This window comes from Salvelinus fontinalis, chromosome 13 (genome assembly GCF_029448725.1).
Source record: "Salvelinus fontinalis isolate EN_2023a chromosome 13, ASM2944872v1, whole genome shotgun sequence".
In the NCBI taxonomy this organism is placed as follows: Eukaryota; Metazoa; Chordata; class Actinopteri; order Salmoniformes; family Salmonidae; genus Salvelinus; species Salvelinus fontinalis.
This window is the reverse complement of record NC_074677.1, coordinates 24,865,055-24,880,924: the sequence shown is the minus strand read 5'-3', so window position 1 is coordinate 24,880,924 and position 15,870 is coordinate 24,865,055. Positions and strand designations below refer to the sequence as shown.

Sequence of the window (15,870 nt, the reverse complement as noted above, 5' to 3'; positions counted from 1 at the left end):
AGGGGCACTGAGATGGAGAAAGTGTTACACTAACCCCCTTAGTCCTGGAACAAGACCATGGGATCTTATAACCCTTTTCCTTCTCTCCAGTTTTCTTTCCATTATCTGCTTGGCTAGCTTCCGGAGACCTCCCTAAGGGCTTCCAGGCTACAGGTTTAGACAGGGAGAGGCCCCAGACTGCCACCCAATCCTATTTAACTTTCCCAGGCCAGCCAGCCACTACATTACATTTACCCTGTACACAGTGGAGTGTAGTGGAGTGGGGACTAGAGCAGGAGCTGAGCTACTTAGCTAGCTGGATAAATGGCATCTCAGTAGTGACACTGGTAGAATGTTGGCTGTCGACTAACCAACCCAGTGACTCTTGTACATACAATGTCTGTCTAGAGTAGACAGACAGATATAGTCCTGGGTTGTGTTCAGTAGGGCACAATGTACCTAAGCGTGTTGCAATGGTAAATAAAAAAATATGCATTGTTATTAGACATAAGTAGATAGCTACCTCCCAGTAAAAAAAAGATCCTTACTGAACATGACCCTCGTCTAACCCCTAACCTTTGACCCCTCTCTCTCTACCAAACAGAGACCAGAGTCTTTGCGGCTCTACACGCCTCCCTTCATCCTGGCACCCACCAAGGACAAGCAGACTGAGCTGGGGGAGACGTTCGGAGAGGCCTCTCAGAAGTACAACGTGCTGTTTGTGGGCTACTGCCTGTCCCACGACCAACGCTGGCTCCTGGCCACCTGCACTGACCTGTACGGAGAGCTGCTGGAGACCTGCATCATCAGCATCGACGTGCCCAACAGGTGGGACTACCTGGCAGCACACACCATCATCATCCTCATCACTTCTACCACCATCTAGAGTCAGCAAACCTCAAGCAGAGCATTGCAAATGTATTTTGCAGCTAGTATTTTTTATTTTTTTTGCAAAACAATGTTTGTTGTGGGTTGTTTCCAGGTAACGATGAAAACAATGCAAGATCCACAATCTCCACGTTTCCTTCAACCTGGCAACTCCTTGGTGATTTGTAGTTATGAGTGTAGTGTTAAATGTTTTAGGTGTGACAGTATGTGGGTGTTTTTGTTCAGAGCACGGAGGAGAAAAGGCTCTGCCCGGAGGTCGGGCCTGCAGAAGCTGTGGGATTGGTGCTTGGGGCTGGTGCAGATGACATCTGTGCCATGGAGGGTGGTGATAGGTCGCTTGGGCCGAATGGGACACGGCGAGTTGAGAGGTGAGGAGGACAACAGTCAACCAGCAGTTTAGGATCTAGCCCTCTAGAATATCAATGGGGTATTTAGGATCTAGCCCTCTATAATCTCAATGGGGTATTTAGGATCTAGCCCTCTATAATATCAATGGGGTATTTAGGATCTAGCCCTCTATAATCTCAATGGGGTATTTAGGATCTAGCCCTCTATAATCTCAATGGGGTATTTAGGATCTAGCCCTCTATAATATCAATGGGGTATTTAGGATCTAGCCCTCTATAATCTCAATGGGGTATTTAGGATCTAGCACTCTATAATCTCAATGGGGTATTTAGGATCTAGCCCTCTATAATATCAATGGGGTATTTAGGATCTAGCCCTCTATAATCTCAATGGGGTATTTAGGATCTAGCCCTCTATAATATCAATGGGGTATTTAGGATCTAGCCCTCTATAATCTCAATGGGATATTTAGGATCTAGCCCTCTATAATATCAATGGGGTATTTAGGATCTAGCCCTCTATAAAATCAATGGGGTATTTAGGATCTAGCCCTCTATAATCTCAATGGGATATTTAGGATCTAGCCCTCTATAATCTCAATGGGGTATTTAGGATCTAGCCTTCTATAATCTCAATGGGGTATTTAGGATCTAGCCCTCTATAATATCAATGGGGTATTTAGGATCTAGCCCTCTATAATATCAATGGGGTATTTAGGATCTAGCCCTCTATAATCGCAATGGGGTATTTAGGATCTAGCCCTCTATAATCTCAATGGGGTATTTAGGATCTAGCCCTCTATAATATCAATGGGGTATTTAGGATCTAGCCCTCTATAATCTCAATGGGGTATTTAGGATCTAGCCCTCTATAATATCAATGGGGTATTTAGGATCTAGCCCTCTATAATCTCAATGGGATATTTAGGATCTAGCCCTCTATAATATCAATGGGGTATTTAGGATCTAGCCCTCTATAATCTCAATGGGGTATTTAGGATCTAGCCCTAATTTAGGATCTAGCCCTCTATAATCTCAATGGGGTACTTAGGATCTAGCCCTCTATAATCTCAATGGGGTACTGAGGATTTATCCCTCTATAATATCAATGGGGTATTTAGGATCTAGCCCTCTATAATCTCAATGGGGTATTTAGGATCTAGCCATCTATAATATCAATGGGGTATTTTGGATCTAGCCCTCTATAATCTCAATGGGGTATTTAGGATCTAGCCCTAATTTAGGATCTAGCCCTCTATAATCTCAATGGGGTACTTAGGATCTAGCCCTCTATAATCTCAATGGGGTATTTAGGATTTAGCCCTCTATAATCTCAATGGGGTATTTAGGATTTAGCCCTCTATTATCTCAATGGGGTATTTAGGATTTAGCCCTGTATCTGAATGGGGTATTTAGGATTTAGCACTCTATAATCTCAATGGGGTATTTAGGATTTATCCCTCTATAATCTCAATGGGGGTACTTAGGATCTAGCCCTCTATAATCTCAATGGGGTATTTAGGATCTAGCCCTCTATAATCTCAATGGGGTACTAAGGATCTAGCCCTCTATAATCTCAGTGGGGCATTTAGGATCTAGCCCTCTATAATCTCAATAGGGTACTTAGGTTCTAGCCCTCTATAATCTCAATGCTGTACTTAGGATCTAGCCCTCTATAATCTCAGTGGGGTATTTAGGATCTAGCCCTATATAATCTCAATAGGGTACTTAGGTTCTAGCCCTCTATAATCTCAATGGGGTATTTAGGATTTATCCCTCTATAATCTCAATGGGGTATTTAGGATTTAGCCCTCTATAATCTCAATGGGGTATTTAGGATCTAGCCCTCTATAATCTCAATGGGGTACTTAGGATCTAGCCCTCTATAATCTCAATGGGGTATTTAGGATCTAGCCCTCTATAATATCAATGGGGTATTTAGGATCTAGCCCTCTATAATCTCAATGGGGTACTTAGGTTCTAGCCCTCTATAATCTCAATGGGGTATTTAGGATTTATCCCTCTATAATCTCAATGGGGTACTTAGGATCTAGCCCTCTATAATCTCAATTGGGTACTTAGGATCTAGCCCTCTATAATCTCAATGGGGTATTTAGGATCTAGCCCTCTATAATCTCAATAGGGTACTTAGGTTCTAGCCCTCTATAATCTCAATGGGGTACTTAGGATCTAGCCCTCTATAATCTCAATGGGGTATTTAGGATCTAGCCCTCTATAATCTCAATGGGATATTTAGGATCTAGCCCTCTATAATCTCAATGGGGTATTTAGGATCTAGCCTTCTATAATCTCAATGGGGTATTTAGGATCTAGCCCTCTATAATCTCAATTGGGTACTTAGGATCTACCCCTCTATAATCTCAATGGGGTATTTAGGATCTAGCCCTCTATAATCTCAATAGGGTACTTAGGTTCTAGCCCTCTATAATCTCAATGGGGTACTTAGGATCTAGCCCTCTATAATCTCAATGGGGTATTTAGGATCTAGCCCTCTAAAATCTCAATAGGGTACTTGGGTTCTAGCCCTCTATAATCTCAAGATGGTACTTAGGATCTAGCCCTCTATAATCTCAATGGGGTATTTAGGATCTAGCCCTCTATAATCTCAATGGGGTATTTAGGATCTAGCCCTCTCAATGGGGTACTTTGCTGTTTTACACTCATCTTGTTTTACTCATTCTTTTCAATCTCCTCCATAACACATTATTGCTAGTCAAAGAATAGTGGTGTCCTCAGAGGTACTTTGCTATTTTACATTTATCTTGTCTTACTCATTGACTTATTCTTCTCTTTCTTCCCTCTCTCCCTCCTTTCCAGACTGGAGTATTCTGCTGAGCAGGAGGAACCTGCAGTCTCTAAGTCGCCGTCTCAAGGAGATGTGTCGTATGTGTGGCATCTCTGCCTCCGACACTCCCAGCATCCTTAGCGCCTGTCTGGTCGCCATGGAGCCACAGTGCTCTTTTGTCATCATGCCAGGTACTATGTCCTCCTGCCTCTGTGTGTGTGTGTGTGTGTGTGTGTGTGTGTGTGTGTGTGTGTGTGTGTGTGTGTGTGTGTGTGTGTGTGTGTGTGTGTGTGTGTGTGTGTGTGTGTGTGTGTGTGTGTGTGTGTGTGTGTGTGTGTGTGTGTGTGTGTGAGCATGTACTTGCATCTGATGGATGGTGGCAGCCTGTTATAATGCATGTCGCTCCTTGTCGTTATCAGATTGATAGTTTTGAGGACACTGCTTCTCTCAGTCATAAACCACTAGTTCTCAGGCTCCATTTATTTCTGTGTGATGTGATGGAGCTCTAGATCAGTGGGTTTATTTTGGGGAGTGATTGGCATGGACCATTGACACTGTCAGTGTATAATATGGGTCTACTGCTGTATATGAGGAGGGGCTGGACGGGTCCCTCCAGACCGGTGGTTTTGGTGAACAGAGACGGCTGTCTCCTTTCCCAGGACGTAGCTTTGACCCAGACATTGTGGGTTGTACTCAACAGATAATCATTATAATCTGTGAATAGAGCGCTGGACTAATTAATAATGGCCAGTTGAAAGATGGTTGCTTTTATTGGCACCACTTACATTTTTGCTGCATCAATTAAATGGTGTTACTAATTCATTCACAGATTCATTTAATGGATGATAGCTATAGCAGATGTCAACAGTTTTCATTTGTGTGTATACTGTATGCATTCAATGTAGATTCAATGAAGATGAACGTACTGTATTCTTAGCCTGTCTCCCCCTCTCTCTCTCTCCAGACTCTGTGTCTACAGGCTCAGTGTTTGGCCGTAGCACCACTCTAAACATGCAGACGTCCCAGCTGAGTACTCCCCAGGACACGTCCTGTACCCACATCCTGGTGTTCCCCACTTCAGCCTTCGTCCAGGTGGCCAGCTCCAACTACACTACTGACACCAACATAGACATCGCCTTCAACCCTATCCCCGGTGAGTCACAATGCTTTTCCCTCTGGCCTCACCTCTCAACTCTCACCTTTGACCTCAATTCATCCGTTTTATTGGAAGGCTTCTACTGCAACTTGTGTTGTCTTATCTCTCTTGAAAATAATTGATTGAGTCCACTGGAAATAGTTTTTTGCGCTATTCAAGTTCTCAACTCCGTCTTGTTTTTTTGCTTCATATGGGTCTCTATCTCTCTCCATTTAGCCTCAGAGTATATTGAAAATTCAAAGCTTATTCTAAGTCTCTGTCCTCTTCTCCTCCCTTCTGTCTAGATGGGTCGGACGCCATCGGGATCTTTGACCTGCTGGATCAGGAGAACGACCTGGTGGACCCTGACATCATCAACATCCTGCCCTCCTCGCCCACCACCTCACCCGTACACTCCCCCGGCGGCCACTACCACCAGGGGGGAGACGGCAGCAAGGTAGACCCACCACAACACATCTCATCTGTGTAGAGACTAGTAGTAGTACAGACTTTATAGAAGCAAAGAAATAACCTACATTTAAGATTAACACAAAGTCATTTATACTGAACAAAAAATATAAACACAACATGTAAAGTGTTGGTCCCATGTTTCACGAGCTGAAATAAAAGATCCCATAAATGTTCCATACATACAAAAAGCTTATTTCTCAAAAATCTTGTGCACAAATTTGTTTACATCCCTTTTAGTTAGCGTTTCTCCTTTGCCAAGATAATCCACACACCTGACAGGTGTGGCATTTCAAGAATCTGATTAAACAGCATGATCATTACACAGGTGTACCTTGTGCTGGGGACAATAAAAGGCCACTCTAGAATGTGCAGTTTTGTCATAATACAATGTCACAGATGTCTCAAGTTTTGAGGAAGCGTGCAATTGGCATGCTGACTGCTGGAATGTCCACCAGAGCTGTTGACAGATAAGTTAATGTTAATTTCTCTACCATAAGCTGCCTCCAACGTCGTTTTAGAAAATTTGGCAATAAGTCCAACTGGCCTCACAACTGGAGACCACCGTGTAACCACGCCAGCCCAGGACCTCCACATCCGGCTTCTTCACCTGCAGGATCGTTTGAGACCAGCAACCTGGACAGCTGATGAAACTGTGGGTTTGCACAAATGGTCAGAAATCGTCTCAGGGAAGCTCATCTGTGTGCTCGTCATCCTCACCAGTGTCTTGACCTGACTGCAGTTCGCCATCGTAATCAACTAAAGTGGGAAAATGCTAATCTTCGATGGCCACTGGCATGCTGGAGTCGTGTGCTCTTCACAGATGAATCCCCCCAACAGGGGCGGGCAAACGACAGGTCAAGGCAGGCAGGGGTCGATAATCCAGAGTAGTGGGGCAAATGTACAGGATGGCAGGCAGGCTCAGGTTCAGGGGCAGGTCAAAACCAGGAGCGAGAGAAAAAGAGAGACTGGGAAAAGCAGGAGCTGAGACAAAACGCTGGTTGACTTGACAAACAAGATGAACTAGCACAGACAAACAGAGAACACAGGTCTAAATACCCAGGGGATAATGGGGAAGATGGGCGACACTTGAAGGGGGTGGAGACAAGCACAAGGGCAGGTGACACTGCCTCCTGTCGCAAGGATCTTTACAAAATTCCTGGAAGCAGAAAATGTCCCAATTCTTCAATGGCCTGCATACTCAGACATATCACCCATTGAGCATGTGTGGGATGCTCTGGATCGATGTGTACGACTGCATGTTCCAGTTCCTGCCAATATCTAGCAACTTCGCACAGCCATTAAAGAGGAGTGGGACAACATTCCACAGGCCACAATCAACAGCCTGATTAACTCTATGCGAAAGAGATGTGTCGTGCTGCATGAGGCAAATGGTGGTCACACCAGATACTGACTGATTTTCTGATCCACGCCCCTACTTTTTTTTTTTAAAGTATCTGTGACCAACATATCTGTATTCCCAGTCAATGTAAAATTCATAGATTGAGGCCTATTGAATTTATTTAAATGGACTGATTTCCTTATATGAACTCGAACTCAGGAATTGTTGCATGTTGCGTTTATATGTTTGTTAAGTGCAGTAAAGTCGATTTGGCTTGGGATAAATGGCTGGATTGATAATGCTAGTGTTACTTAGTATTGAGGAGTTGATCTGTATTGTATGAAAAAGCAATAGCCTTGTACAGTGTACATCAGGGCTATTAAACTATATTATTTTGGGGGCCAGATGTAAAAAGGTTAATTACAGGGAGGTCAGACATTTTCCACATGCCATTATTCTGTATATTCTGCAACGCACAACCACCAATAAATAACTTTTCCTAAAATGAAATGTTGCTAAAAGTCATTAGGAAAGTGGAGGCCAGCTCAACTAACGTGAATGGAGATGCAACCAAACAATGTGATCGTCATTGTAAAGGAAAAGGCGCAACACTTGCTCATAACACTTCTTAAAAATAATTAGGTCATATTAAAATCATCTAAAAACTAAGCATCTCAATAAATAACACAAGTATGTGGACACCTGCTCGGCATTAATATGAAGTTTGTCCCATTTTTGCTGATATAACAGCCTCCACTCTTCTGGGAAGGTTTCCACTAGATGTTGGAACATTGCTGAGGGGCTTACATCCACAAGAGCATTAGTGAGGTCGGGCACTGATGTTGGGCGATTAGGCCTGGCTCGCAGTAGGCTTTCTAATGGATCCCTTTTTTCTATGGGATTGAGGTCAGGGCTCTGTGCAGGCCAGTCAAGTTCTTCCACACTGATCTCGATCTCGACAAACCATTTCTGTATGGACTTCGCTTTGTCAATTGTCATGCTGAAACAGTAAAGGGCCTTTCCCAAACTGTTGCCACAAAGTTGGAAGCACAGAATCGTCTAGAATGTAATTGTATGCTGTCACGTTAAGATTTCCCTTTACTGGAACTAAAGGGCCGAGCCCAAACCATGAAAAACAGCCCCAGACCATTATTCCTCCTCCACCAAACTTTACAGTTGGCACTATGTATTCGGCCAGGTAGCCCAGATTTGTCCATCGGTGTGCCAGATGGTGAAGCGTGATTCATCACTCCAGAGAATGCGTTTCCACTGCTCCAGAGTCCAATGGTGTCGAGCTTTACAAATCAAATCAAAATGTATTTGTCACATGCACCGAATACATACTTACTTACAAGCCCTTAACCAACAATGCAGTTCAAGAAATAGTTAAAATATTTACTAAATAAACTAACTAAAATCAATCAATGGGTAACACAAGAAATCTATATAACAATAACGAGGCTATATACAGGGGGTACCGGTACCGAGTCAATGTGCAGGGATACAGGTTCATCGAGGTAATTTGTAAAGTGCCTATGCATAGATAATAAACAGTGAGTAGTAGCAGTGTAAAAACAAAGGGGGGGGTCAATGTAAATAGTCCGGGTGGCCATTTGATTAGTTGTTCAGCAGTCGTATGGCTTGGGGGTAGAAGATGTTAATGAGCCTTTTGGTCCAAGACTTGGCGCTCCGGTACCGCTTTCCGTGCGGTAGCAGAGAGAACAACAGTCTATGACTTGAGTGACTGGAGTCTTTGACAATTTTCTGGGCCTTCCTCTGACACAGCCTAGTATATAGGTCCTGGATGTCAGGAAGCTTGGCCCCGGTGATGTAGCGCCTTCCGGTCAGATGCCGAGCAGTTGCCATACCAGGCGGTAACTGTAGAACTTTTTGAGGATCTGGGGACCCATATGTTGAGGATCAGCATGGCAGATGTGTTGTTGCCTAACCTTACCACCTGGGGGCAGCCCGTCAGGAAGTCCAGGATCCAGTTGCAGAGAGAGGTGTTTAGTCCCAGAGCCTTAGGTTAGTGATGACCTTTGTGGGCACTATGGTGTTGAACGCTGAGCTGTAGTCAATGAACAGCATTCTCACATAGGTGTTCCTTTTGTCCAGATGGGAAAGGGCAGTGTGGAGTGCGATTGAGATTGCGTCAATTGTGGATCTGTTGGGGCGGTATGTGAATTGGAGTGGGTCTAGGGTTTCTGGCATGATGGTGTTGATGTGAGCCATGACCAGCCTTTCAAAGCACTTCATGGCTACCGGCGTGAGTGCTACAGGGCGGTAATCATTTAGGCAGGTTACCTTCGCTATCTTGGGCACAGGGCCAATGGTGGTCTGTTTGAAATATGGAGGTATTACAGACTTGGCCAGGGAGAGGTTGAAAATGTCAGTGAAGACACTTGCCAGTTGGTCAGAGCATGCTTTGATAACATCCTGGTAATCCGTCTGGCCCCGCGGCTTTGTGAATGTTGACCTGTTTAAAGGTCTTGCTCACATCGGCTATGGAGAGCTTGATCACACAGTTGTCCGGAACAGCTGGTACTCTCGTGCAAGCTTCAGTGTTGCTTGCCTCAAAGCGAGCATGAAAAGCATTTCGTTCGTCTGGTAGGCTCACATCACTGGGCAGCTCGCGGCTGGGATTCCCTTTGTAGTCCTTAATAGTTTTCAAGCCCTGCCACATCCGACGAGCGTCAGAGCCGTTGTAGTAGGATTCAATCTTAGTCCTGTATTGAAGCTTTGCCTGTTTGATGGTTTGTCTGAGGGCATAGCAGGATTTCTTATAAGCGTCCGGATTAGTGTCCCACTCCTTGCATGCGGAAGCTCTAGGCTTTAGCTCGGTGCTGATGTTGCCTGTAATCCATGGCTTCTGGTTGGGATATGTACGTATGGCCACTGTGGTGACGATGTCGTTGATGCACCTATTGATGAAGCCGATGACTGAGGTGGTATACTCCTCAATGCCATTGGATAAATACCAGGAAAATATTCCATTCTGTGCTAACAAAACAGTCCTGTAGCGTAGCATTCGCGTCATCTGACCACTTCTGTATTGAGCAAGTCACTGGTACTTCCTGCTTTAGATTTTGCTTGTAAGCAGGAACCAGCAGGTTAGAATTATGTTCATATTTGCCAAATGGAGGACAATGGAGAGCTTTGTATGTGTCTCTGTGTGGAGTAAAGGTGGTAGGTTTGCCTGCATTAAAGTCCCCGGCCACTAGGAGCTCCGCTTCTGGATGAGCATTTTCTTGTTTGCTTATGGCCTAATACAGCTGGTTGAGTGCAGTTTTAGTGCCAGCAGTTTGTGGTGGTAAATAGACGGCTACGAATAATATAGATGTAAACTCTCTTGGTAGATAGTGTGGTCGACAGCTTATCATAAGGTACTCTACCTCGCGAGCAAAAACTTGAGACTTCTTTAATATTAGACTTCACGCACCAGCAGTTATTGACAAATAGACACTCCACCGCCCCTCATCTTACCAGACGTAGCTGCTCTGTCCTGCCGAAAAACGGAGAAGCCAGCCAGCTCTATATTATCCGTGTCGTCGTTCAGCCAAGTCTCGGTGAAACATAAGATATTACAGTTTTTAATGTCCCGTTGGTAGGATAGTCTTAATTGTAGATTGTCCAGTTTGTTTTACAATGATTGCTTGTTGGCCAATAATACAGAGGGTAGTGGTGGTTTACTCTCCAACAAATTCGCACACAGACCTCAGCTCTCTGTATTTCTGTCCTTTCTTTACGCAAATGACAGGGATTTGGGCCTTGTATTGACAAAGCAGTATATCCTCCGTGTCGGACTCATTAGCGAAAAAAATCTTAGTCCAGTGAGTAGTCACTGTTCTGATGTCCAGAAGCTCTTTTCGGTCATAAGAGACAGTAGCAGCAACATTATGTACAGAATGAGTTACAAAAAATGCGAAAATACTATTAAAATAGCACAGTTGGTTAGAAGCATGTAAAATGATAGCCATCCCCTCCGGCGGCAGCCATCACACTCCAGCCAACAATTGGCATTCCGCATGGGGATCTTAGGCTTATATGCGGCTGCTCGGCCATGGAAACTAATTTCGTGAAGCTAACAGACTTGTTGGAGAGGTGGCATCCTATCACGTTGAAAGCCACTGAGCTCTTCAGTACAGGCCATTATACTGCCAATGTTTGTCTATGGAGATTGCATGACTGTGTGCTCAGTTTTATACACCTGTCAGCAACGGGTGTGGCTGAAATAGCCAAATCCACTCATTTGAATGTGTGTCCACCAGATTGTAGTGTATGTCATATCAGGTAATGCCAAATTCCAGTCTAAAGGAAGTATATTTGGAATTCATTCCCCTCAGTCTATCAAGGCACAAGGCGAGACCCAAATGCAGACACAGGAGGCAGAAGGTTGGACTCTTTCAATGCTTATTAATCCAAAGTGGTAGGCAAGAGAATGGTCATGGACAGGCAAAAAGGTCAAAACCAGATCAGAGTCCAGGAGGTACAGAGTGGCAGACAGGCTCGTGGTCAAGGCAAGCAGAATGGTCAGGCAGGCGGGTACAAAGTCCAGAAACAGGCAAGGGTCAAAACCGGGAGGAATAGAAAAATAAGAATGCAAAAAGCATGAGAAATGGAAAATCGCTGGTTGACTTGAAAACATACAAGACGAACTGGCACAGAGAGACAGGAAACACAAGGATAAATACACTGGGGAAACAAGCGACACCTGGAGGGGGTGGAGACAATAACGAGGACAGGTGAAACAGATCAGGGCGTGACACAGTCATTCGGTGTGTTTTTGTCACACTTCTAAGGAGTCCTTGTGAGTATCAGAGAGGGAAACAGAAGTCACGTATGAGTTCCTTAGAGTCGTAGCTTTCAGGAAAGTAGTCATAATATTTTAGCTTAAACTGTTCAAATGCTAGAGCCAAATTCATATGAAGAAAATATTATCAACATGCCATATAGGCGCTAAAAACCGATAGAAACCACACTAGACAACCACCAAAGTTATTGTCATTTTGGCACTGAACATCGGATTTTGGCAGGGATTTTCCCCCCAGATTTGATTAATGTTCAGAATTTTTTAAAGGGCCAATGTAAATGAATAAACGGTACGGATCTGGCCTGTGGGCCACCAGTTGTATAGCCCTGTTGTACATTATAACAAGCCAGAGACTAACTCCTCCTCCCTTCCAGGGCCAGAGTACGGATCGGATGGAATCCCATGATGAAGCTCCTAACATTCTGCAGCAGCCCCTGGCCCTGGGCTACTTTGTGTCCACAGCCAAAGCCGGCGCACTGCCTGACTGGTTCTGGTCAGCTTGCCCTCAAGCTCAGAACCAGTGTCCTCTTTTCCTCAAGGTATACCTGTCAGACAACCTCTGCCAGCCATTTTATGCTAGCTAGCTTGAAGTACTTATTAATGGTCTTTTTTTTAAAGGATTGTTTTTTACTGATAGGAGTTGATAGACTAAAGCTTGCAGTTGGCATATCAAACACTCAGAGTTAATTGAAACATCCTTTTCTTTAGACCTGTATTAATATTCACTTGCTCAGGATATTAGCGATTGACTGACATTTGCTCTGGTATTACTGTGTGAATGGCTTAACTAGGCCTGTCACTGACTCCCTGTGTGTCTTGTATTGTCTTTGCTCAGGCCTCTTTGCACCTCCACGTGTCTTCAGTGCAATCAGATGAACTGCTGCACAGCAAACACTCCCATCCCCTTGACTCCAATCAGACCTCGGACGTACTCAGGTAAACACACACCCACCCACACACACTCTGCAGTCACACACACACACACACAATCTGCAGCCACACACGCACACACACAATCTGCAGCCACACATACTACACTCTGTGGTCACACATGCACTCTCATCTGTGAATCTCATCCACAGCTCAGCCATTGAAGATATTAAAAAATGTCCTAGCCTGTCTCTGTATCTAATGTGCTTATGGAAGAGAGAGTGAAGTATTCCACTTGATATCAAGGTTTTTGCTCTCTTTGAGAGGTGTTCATTGTGAATAACACATGTTTTATCTCTCCTCCTCCCTCTCTCCTCCTCCTCTCTCCTCCTCCCCCCGCCCTTCTCTCTCCTCCCCCCGCTCTTCTCTCTCCTCCCCCCTTCAGATTTGTGCTGGAGCAGTACAATGCCCTCTCTTGGCTGACGTGTGACCCCGCAACGCAGGACCGGCGCTCCTGTCTGCCCATCCACTTTGTGGTGCTCAACCAGATGTACAACTTCATCATGAACATGTTGTAACAAATAGCCTGAGGGGGAGTAGGAGAAGAGGGGACACGTCCAACCTGACAGGCTGATGCTGGACTGCAGTGTTGGACTTCACTATGCGTTGTGTGGTTCTAGATCTGAATAGGAGATCAGAGGGCTTCCGGATGGAAGGAAGCCCTCAGCCATAACAACGGGCAATAGAAACGGCTCAGTCTGCTCCTGCCACTGTGACACACACAAGAAGATGAAGAAGGAAGAGGAGGAGGAAGAAAAAGAGGGCGATTTCTGGAACGGGTTATGCTAATAACAGGAACAAGAGAAAAAGAGATCCATAGTCAGACAGTCCTTTTGGAAAACGTCTGTAAAGTATTGGAAGAAAAGGGACATTTCAGTGAACAAAAACTTGAGAATGGATCCTTGGTTTTAAGACCTGAAATATTCACTATTTTCCTTAGGATAAAATGTTATCCAAATGAAATGCCTGCATCTATCTTATTTATTATAAGTTTTTAAATGTATAATTTGTCTTATTTCTTAAACTCTTTTATATATATATATATAAAATATAGAAGGTTTATATCGCCTTCCTGCTTTTTAAGCAACTTGTCGAAGATATATGTAATAATCTTAATTAAAAAACAAACAAAAACCCAGAAAAATGTAATAAAGTTGCAGTAGGTTGCTTTTAGAGTATTATTTTTTTGTATTGGGGACAAAATATTTGTATTGTCACGATGTACAGAAGAAGTAGATTGGAGAATTATGTCCATGCCTTTGTGCGTGCAGGATTTACAGCTAAGCTGTAGCAGCAGTGGACTTGTACAGCAATGAAGTTCACTGTGTTCAAATAAAGAGGTACATTGTCGTATATAGTATTTTATACCACACATTTAGACACACAAACCAAACGGCAATATATATATATAGAGAGAGAGATATATGAATGCCATGCCAGCGATGGGTGGTGCGGCTTCTGCTTTAGGAATAAAGTGTGTCAACTCAATTTTACATCTGCTTGTGTGTTGTGGTTCTTGCTTATTGGGTGAGTGATTGTGATGTGCAACTATTTGACAAGGACACCAATAGTGGAGTGGAAGAAAACTATTGGCTTCTCTTGGATGTAGCTGACCTCACGTTTGACCCCTGTCTGGTGACAGATCTTGATGGAGAAAGAAAAAAGAATAGAGCAAGAAAGGTTCCTTTCAGATTCAGCACATCCCTCTATACCTCTTCTTATCCATACAAATCCCAATTTGCTCTTGAGGTTTTGCTTTTTGCCACCATTTCTGAGTGGTAACAGATGCATTTGGACCAACTCCATTTGACTTGTGTGTGGTGTAAATGAATAACTTTGGCCAAATGGATGGGTGCCCATTGGATATGCAGTGTTTATTTGTGCAGAGGAAGATCATATCTTGTATCTTCACCTGTTCAGAATAAAACTGTCCTTTCAGTAAATCCAAATTTGACACCGTATGGTGTATTCATGCATAAGCTTGCAAGACATTTTTTATCATCAAGATGTACTACTATGGTCTGCTTTTGTGTGTAAATAGACCTCTATTCATACATATATATATATATTTGTTGTGCTACATTACTTTTCTGTTTTGTTCATAGTCCAAATCGAGTGTTTGGTTGACAAATAGTTCCTCCTACAATATGCATGCCGTTGGTGCGAAGCAACTTCATGACCTTTGATGACATTATTTTTGTAAAGTTCAAGCAGTCAACATTACTGTTGTCGCGTTCAAAACAGGGAACTCGAAAATCTCAGACTTCAGTGAGTTCAAACTGGGAAATCAGAAAAAAACGACTTCCGGCTGGGAACTCTGGCCTCTTTCTAGAGCTCCAACTTTCCGACCTGAAGATCACTAACATTGTGATTTGACCTTGTATTTTTCTAAGTTCCCAGTTGTTTTGAATGTAACATGAGAAACAGAAAACCTAGACCTACAACATAGAATACCCAGACATAGAATACCCACCCACATCACACCCTGACCAAACTAAAAATAGAAACATACAAAGCAATCTACGGTCAGGGCGTGACAGTACAACCCCCCCCCCCCCCCCCCCCCCAAAGGCGCGGACTCCGGCCGCAAAACCTGAACCAATAGGGGAGGGTCTGGGTGGGCATTTCACCACGGTGGCGGCTCTGGTGCGGGACGTGGACCCTGCTCCACCTTAGTCCTGGCCCACTTAGTTGGCATCTCTGGAGCGGGGACCCTTACCGCCGACCCCGGACCTCTCACAGCGGGCCCCGGACAGGAGGGAGACTCTGGCTGTTCCAGACAGGAGGGAGACTCTGGATCATCACTGGAGGCTTCTTGCCATGGATTATCACTCGAGGCTTCTTGCCATGGATCATCACTGGAGGCTTCGTGCCATGGATCATCACTGGAGGCTTCTTGCCATGGATCATCACTGGAGGCTTCTTGCCATGGATCATCACTGGAGGCTTCGTGCCATGGATCATCACTGGAGGCTTCGTGCCATGGATCATCACTGGAGGCTTCGTGCCATGGATCATCACTGGAGGCTTCTTGCCATGGATTATCACTGGGTGCTTCTTGCCATGGATTATCACTGAAGGCTTTGTGCCATGGATCATCACTGGAGGCTTCTTGCCATGGATCATCACTGGAGGCTTCGTGCCATGGACCATCACTGGAGGCTT

At 44.3% G+C, this 15,870-nt stretch overlaps 1 protein-coding gene across 4 annotated transcripts in view; it reads left to right on the top strand.

Moving 5' to 3' along the window:
* LOC129868294 (mediator of RNA polymerase II transcription subunit 13-like) overlaps positions 1-14,198 on the top strand; it is a 179,748-nt gene extending 165,550 nt beyond the window's left edge. For all 4 annotated transcript variants that reach the window (XM_055942141.1, XM_055942139.1, XM_055942140.1 and 1 more), the window contains exons 23-30: positions 584-807; positions 1,093-1,235; positions 4,053-4,211; positions 4,985-5,173; positions 5,461-5,612; positions 12,150-12,314; positions 12,611-12,711; positions 13,091-14,198. In XM_055942141.1, coding sequence (XP_055798116.1) covers positions 584-807; positions 1,093-1,235; positions 4,053-4,211; positions 4,985-5,173; positions 5,461-5,612; positions 12,150-12,314; positions 12,611-12,711; positions 13,091-13,223 — 1,266 coding nt within the window. In that variant the 3' untranslated portion in view covers positions 13,224-14,198. The remainder of the gene's footprint in view (positions 1-583; positions 808-1,092; positions 1,236-4,052; positions 4,212-4,984; positions 5,174-5,460; positions 5,613-12,149; positions 12,315-12,610; positions 12,712-13,090) is intronic.
* Positions 14,199-15,870: the final 1,672 nt, after the last annotated feature.